The sequence below is a fragment of the Ceratotherium simum genome, chromosome 22, assembly GCF_057802395.1.
Source record: "Ceratotherium simum simum isolate JZ-2026a chromosome 22, ASM5780239v1, whole genome shotgun sequence".
NCBI lineage: Eukaryota > Metazoa > Chordata > Mammalia > Perissodactyla > Rhinocerotidae > Ceratotherium > Ceratotherium simum.
In genome coordinates, this window is record NC_141921.1 from 22362734 (window position 1) to 22369750 (window position 7017).

At 56.6% G+C, this 7017-nt stretch overlaps 1 protein-coding gene across 2 annotated transcripts in view; it reads left to right on the forward strand.

The window, feature by feature from the left end:
- Positions 1–7017, forward strand: part of STK40 (serine/threonine kinase 40) — a 41768-nt gene that overhangs the window by 31236 nt on the left and 3515 nt on the right. For both annotated transcript variants that reach the window (XM_014784155.2, XM_004425956.3), the window contains exons 7-10: positions 1097–1212; positions 5837–5981; positions 6137–6256; positions 6723–6807. In XM_014784155.2, the coding sequence (XP_014639641.1) occupies positions 1097–1212; positions 5837–5981; positions 6137–6256; positions 6723–6807 (466 nt within the window). The remainder of the gene's footprint in view (positions 1–1096; positions 1213–5836; positions 5982–6136; positions 6257–6722; positions 6808–7017) is intronic.

Below are 7017 nucleotides of genomic sequence, written 5' to 3' on the forward strand. Positions count from 1 at the left end.
GTGGACACGGGGGCGGGCAGGTGGCCCCTGCGTCTGTCGGTAGAGAGGTGCCCTTCCTCACTGGCCCTCCCCTACGGGGTGAGGAAGCCTTCCTGGGGTCTTGGAGGGTCCCCTCTGCCCCCCCCGCATCCCCAGTTGTGGTATAAGGTATCCTCTCTGGGCCACTTCCTTTGTTCACATCATGAATCTTCTTGAAAGGATCAGGGCCCACGCTGCTCTCACCCGTGACTCTCTCAGATGGAGGAATACAGTTTTCTAGGTCAGGGCAGAGCCTGAAGTACAAGACAAGAGCTGAGTCAGCCTTGATGGAAAAGAAGGGAAAGTCAGGGGCTGAGCACTGTCCGGGGACACAGTGGGCACCCGGCCGGTGTCAGTGCAGAGTGCAGGCTCTGGGGTCAGACAGACCTGGGTTTGGATCCTGCTCCACCACTCACTAGCTGTGTGACCCTAGGCAAGTCCCTTGACTTCTCTGTGCTTTCATTGCATCATCTGCGAAGTAGGGCAGTGATAAGGTCTCCTTGTAGGCTGTTGTGAGGGGTGCATAAAAACAATCCCCATCCAGCCCTTGAGCCTGCACTTACCAGTGCTCAGTAAGCGTTGGCTCTGAGCACTGCCAGTGACGCTGACTGGTAACGGCAAGGGTGATGACCAAAGGGATCAGCAGAGTGGACAGAAGTGGCCACCAAGCGTGGACCTCAAAGCTCTGCCGGGCTTCCTTTTTCTCACGTGTAAATGAGGGACTTGAACTGAGTTTCTTGTTACTGTCAGTCTAGAGATCATGTGAGGTGGTTTGGGAAATCACCAGCTGTTCAAGCCCTAATCGCTACCCCTGAGACTCAGCCAGGGTGCAGATTTGGGGGAGCACTCCTGAAACACTCCCCTGGTTGGAGTGATGCAGCTCCCTGCTGGACAGCTCAGCAGGGGGCAGCCGAGGGTGACTGGTCGCCCCCCAGTGGCACGTCCCACGCAGCCATGGAGAAGGCAGTCAGGGCCAGGGCAGCAGGAAAGGATGCTCCCTGGATGGGGGGGGATGGGGGCAGCGGGGGTGCCCGTGGGTACAGACGCCAAGGTGTGTTCACTCTGCCTCCTGCTCTAGGACGCATCGGATAACCATCACCAACTTCTGCCTCGGGAAGCATCTCGTGAGTGAGGGGGACCTGCTGAAGGACCAGAGGGGGAGCCCCGCCTACATCAGTCCCGACGTGCTCAGTGGTACGTGCATGTGCCAGGCAATGGGCTCCAGGGGCTTCACACAGCCAGGCTCTGCAGCAGCTCATTCATTCAACAAACCGTATCTGTGGGCGGGCCCTGGGCTAGGTGCTGGGGCTTCACTGGTGGCCCAAACCAGTACTGTCCCTCTGGGTACAAAGTTGGGGTCTTACAGAGGATGAAGACGGTAATCGTCACACTGAGGCGTGTTTAATTACTCTCTGAGATTAGTGCTTGGAAGGAAAGAAATGCGATTTCTGTGAGTGCAAAAAACAGGCACTTGAAGGACTTCCCCAAGGAAGTGACATTTGAGCTGAGATCATTGTTAGGATAAATAGGAATCCACTGGGTTTGTGTGACTCGTCAGAGGGGGCACAGCATATTTGAGGAACCAACAGAATGCCCTTGGGCTGCTGCTCAGAGAGTGAGCCTGGTTCACAACCAGAGAGGGGCCGGGGCCAGACCCACAAGGCCTGATGGAGACCCTGTTACGAAACACCATTCTTGATTTCAAATGCGAAAGGAAGCCATGGAGCAGGTCTTCACTGGGGGTGCCGTGATGAGATTTGCATTTCAGAGAGATCACTCCCTCTGTTCGATCTTTCATTCATTCTGCTGGTGTTTACCGAGGGCCTACCTTAGAGGCTCTTTCTAGGCTCTTTGGATACAGCAGTGAACAGGCAGACAAACCTCCCTGCCTCCATGGATGGTGAGCTTTCTAGTGGGACTGAGACAGATAACTGCACAACATAAATCAGTCAGTTATGTAGTTATTACCTACTGACCATATTTCTAGGTACCAGGTGCTGTGCTGAGCACTTGACATGCGTTATCTGTTTCAAACCACACAGCCACCCTGTGAGGTAAATATCCCAAGTCCTATTTTTTTACAGATGAGAAAACCAAGGTTCAGAGCGATCAGATCTCTTGTCCAAAGTCATAGCTAATAGTAAACCAGAAAACTGAGGCTCCATGCCGGGCCACCTCCTGCCCAAACCCACGCTCCTGTTTCACTGTGGCAGGCTTTCTTTCCCTTTCCCACTGTCCTTTGCCAAATTGGGGTCCCTCCGTCCTGATCCCTTAGGGGACCAAGGGCTTACATCAGCTCCCACCCCTCCAAAAGGAGGTCTCAAGGTTGTCTCCAGGGTCTGCTATCCCCAGCACACACATGTGTGCGCCCCTCCTCCCGGTGGCAGAAACTGCCTCTTGCCAGGTTGTCCCACGTCTTCCTGAGGCGCAGGCTGCTAAAACTTGCCACAAGCATTTGCAGTCGCCTTGGAGGCCTTCTCCCAGCTGAGGCTTCTGCTGGAACGCCAGGCCTCTCCCAGGGCTACCCACATGCAGAGGGTAATGGTGTCCCTTTCCAGGCCTGGGGGTTTTGGTTAGAGTCATTGCAGCCTCTGCTGGAGGGATCTGGGTGCCGAGGGGTGCACCCCAATTTCCTGGGCACCTCCCCTGCAACACAGCTTGGGTACCCTCCATGAGAGTCCTCAAAGTATCCCTGGAGGTGACAGAGCCAGGAGGATGAACCAGGCCCCTCCCTCAGCCCAGGTCTGTGAGGTGGGGTCTGTGACTGTGCAGGCCTGGGGTGGGAGGTGGGAGGGCTGGCTCTGGGCAGGACTCCTCCTGAGCAATGCCAAGCTAGGGCAGCCTCCGTGTGTGGTCACTCCCTGCTCTGCCCGCACCCTCTCTCTCTGGATCTTCCAGACTCATACCAGTCTTGGAGGAAGAAACAAAGGAACCTGCTGTTGCAGAGAGAGACCGAGACTGGGATTCCAGAGACTGGGGCCTTGCTAACTGACCACTCTGTGACTTGGCCTTCAAACCCTCTCTCAGAGCCTCAGTCTCCTCATAGGTTAAAAGCTGAAAACAGTTGGAGCCGGCCCGGTAGTGCAAGCAGTTAAGTGCGTGCGCTCCGCTGCAGTGGCCCGGGGTTCGCCCCAGTTCGGATCCCTGGCGCGCACCGACGCACCGCTTGTCAAGCCTTGCTGTGGCGGCGTCCCACATAAAGTGGAGGAAGATGGGCATGGATGTTAGCCCAGGGCCAGTCTTCCTCAGCAAAAAAAACAGGAGGATTGGCAGATGTTAGCTCAGGGCCGATCTTCCTCACAAAAAAAAAAAGCTGAAAACGGTCCTGCCTCCCCCGTTGTTACGCGGATGAAGTGGGATGATTATAAGTCCTACGGGTGGGTTACCCCCCATCCCAGGTCTGCCACCTCATTGATTCTGTGTGCCAAACACAGCCCTGGGCGTCGGGCACGGAGTTGTGAAAAGGCAGACATGGCCTGGCCCTCATAGAGTTTACAGTCTGGTAGATAACTGTACGGCACTGGAAAAGTTACCTCTCTGAGCTTCGATGTTCTCATCTGTAAAATTGGGGTGATAATAGCCCCTACTTCATTAGGTCCCTGTGGGACTTAATAAGGCCTTTACCTAGTGTCTGGCTCAATAAACAATAAACATAAGCATTATCATTACTAAAAGCAAAGCTTGACATTCAATATTCCCTCAAAAGCCAAAGCTCAGGGAAAGATCACCTGACGGTTAGAGCTCCTGGGAGTTCATCTCCCTTCCAGCTCTGGCCAGAACTTCCGAGTCTTTCCGAGTCAACTGGCTCCGGCTGAGAGCTCACCGATCCTGGCAGCAGCACCCCTCCCTGCTCGGCCCGCCATGTCTCAGGCACCTCGGCAGGAACCGCCTTCCAGCTGCTGCAGGGGCGGCCGTACCTTTGTGGAGCCATACAGAGCTAAGAGTAGTGGCCCAGTAGACTCTCTCGGTGGCCCCACTTGGTGGAGCAGGGTCTGCGAGAAAGGGGCTGCCCTCGAGTTGGCCATGGGGTCAGCTGCACAAGGTCACCCAAGCTGGCTGCTCTTTGACATTGGGAGTGGAAAGGGCCAGGGCCGATGCAGCCTCAGGGAAAGCTTGGCAGAGGCTCGTCTCCACAAATCTGCCTGCAGGACCAGCCAGGGCCAAAGCTCGCTCCCCCCAGCAGTCCTTGGCTTCTAGTCATCGTGTTTTACAGATGAAGTAACAGGCTCGTTGAAGGTGGTCCGTGGTACCTTCTGAAGGTGCAAGCCAAGGCCTGTAATGGCACTTCCATGCACATGTGCACACTCCCACCCCATTACATTGCTTGACCTCAGTGGACCTGATGAGACCTTCAGAACCAGTGTCCCCACCCCAAAGTCATGTTCAGCCACCCGGGAAGGAGGCTTTCAGTCCCAAAAGGATTTGAGTTGTCTGGGCGCTGCCTAGTGCCCAGGGAGATGACACCAAGGTGCCCGGCAGCGTCTCTTCCACACCCGTGGGGAGCTGAGTCTTGCTCTGGGATGCCAGCTGCCATGGAGCCTGCCACTGTGCCAGAGGGAGCGCTGTCCCAGGGACTGGGCAGCCAGGGGCTTTCGAAAGGCTTGAGTTGATCTCATATTTTACATTTCGGGGAGCAAGTCAGGCAGAAGCTGGCACCTGGGAGGAGCTCTCCTGCTGATGGGTAGATGAACAGATTGTCCTGAAAATGGGAAGAGGGGGCTTTTACAGTCAGCTGTGTGACCTTGGACAAAAACAGCCCTTGGAAAAATAGAGAAAATACAGTTGTCTCTCGGTATTCCTGGGGAATTGGTTCCAGGAACCCCCCTTGGATACCAAAATCCGAGGATGCTCAAGTCCCTTATATAAAATGGCGCAGGACAATGGTTACGGTCAGTCGGCCCTCCCATATCTGCAGGTTTTGCATCCGCAGACTCAAACCACTGCAGATTGAAATTTGAACTGCGGATCAGTTGGTTGAATCCACGGATGTGAAACCCGTGGAGACCGAGGGCCAACTGTATCTAATTCATGGAGTTGTGGTGGAGATTTAATAAAATAAAAGTGTTTATTCCAATGCTGTCACATGGGTGCTCAGTTAAATGTTCGCTCCTTTCTGTTTTAAAGATGAGGAAACTAGCACAGAGAGTGACTTAACTGGATACTCATTCATTTAGCAAATATATGAGTCCATGCTGGGCATAGGGGCTCTGCAGTGAGCAAAGCAGAGGGGCACCTGCATCTGAGAACTTACCTTCCAGAGGGGGAGATGGGAGTAAACAGACAAAGAAGGGGATGCTCACAGATGGTGCTGAGTGCCAGGAGGGAACAGTGATTGTGGGGGGAGAAGCTGACTTGTCCAGGGCCGGTGAGATCTTTGTTCCACACGCACTGTGGGCCACCTGCTCTGTGAGCCACTGCTGGGCGCTGGGGCTGTAGACCCAGGCCTAGCCTTTAGGAGCTTGAAGTCTGGCAGAGCAGGGCTGGTGCTGCCAGGAGGAGGCACGCCGCAGGTGGGTGGGCTGCAAAAGGCCAAGTGTGATCCCACCTCCTTGGAGGTCACACTGATGTGGGGCATCGTCCTATTGAGCATGAGCAGGGATCAGCCTGAGGAGCAGGGGAGGGACGACTGTGGGCAAGAGCTCAGAGGACTGAGCTCTGGAAAGAAGAGGGGAGGGTGACCGGAAGTGAGGGTGGCAAGGTGGAGGGAGGGGTCCTGTGGGTAGGATTTCAGGCACATAGCTGGTAAGCTGAGGGAATCCCAGGCCCGTTCTCATTCCTGGCCCTGGGCTGAGCGTGCACATGTCCCTGTGCCCCACAGGCCGGCCATACCGGGGCAAGCCGAGCGACATGTGGGCCCTGGGCGTGGTGCTCTTTACCATGCTCTACGGCCAGTTCCCCTTCTACGACAGCATCCCGCAGGAGCTCTTCCGCAAGATCAAGGCCGCCGAGTACACCATCCCTGAGTGAGTCCTGCCTCCCTGGCGGTGGAGGGGAGGGAGGCCCAGCCCTGCGGGCTCGAGGGGCGGAAACAGCACAGGGAGGCTGGGAGTCCTGGGTCCGAGACCCAGCCCCAGCCTACCCCGTCTGAGCCCTCTCCCTCTCCCTCTTGCTGCACCAGAGATGGGCGAGTTTCTGAGAACACCGTGTGTCTCATCCGGAAACTGCTGGTCCTTGACCCCCAGCAGCGCCTCGCTGCCACCGACGTGCTGGAGGCCCTCAGTGCCATCATTGCATCATGGTAAGCGGGCAGGCGCTGGGCCGGGCACAAGGCTGGGTTCTGCTAGTCCTTGGGCACTGCCCATCCTACCCAGAAAAGCAGCCTGAGGCTGGGCCTGTTTCTCTGTCAGGCAGTCGGATTGCCAGATTTTCCCCGGGGTAGGGCTGGGAGGATGCAGGCACAACTCAGGGTTGAGCATCTCCTGCATGCCAGTCGATGCCAACTGTGGGATGGGCATTACCTCACTGAGTGCTCCCCACAGCCGAGGTAGAAATTGTCCCCCTTTGTTGGAGGAGGAAACAGGCTCAGCGGAGCAGAGTCGGTGGTGTCAGGAAGCGGCTGAGGTGGGTCCCAACCCAGCTCTGTTGACTGCAGCCAAGTCTTGGGGCAGTGGGACCTGGCCTTTCTGGGCTCCTGCCAGCCAGGCCTGGGGAGCAGAGGCCTGGGGCTGCCTGGAGCCCGCCTGACTCGTCTGCCTCCCCTGTAGGCAGTCCCTGTCGTCTCTGAGTGGGCCTTTGCAAGTGGTTCCTGACATCGACGACCAAATGAGCAACGCGGACAGCTCCCAGGAGGTGAGTTGAGGAGGGCAGACAGGACGTACCCCAGTTCTGAGGGGCCAGCCTCCAGGGAGGGCGAGCAGGGCAGGGGCAGAGGTGACAGTTCCCCAGCAGGCCGCAGGGTCTTCTCGGCCACGTCCCCAGCCCTCTGCTTCCCCTGGGCGGTGGGAAAGGGAAGCAAATCTTTGGCCTGGGGCTTGCCTTGTGTCTGGCTCTGCTGGTGGT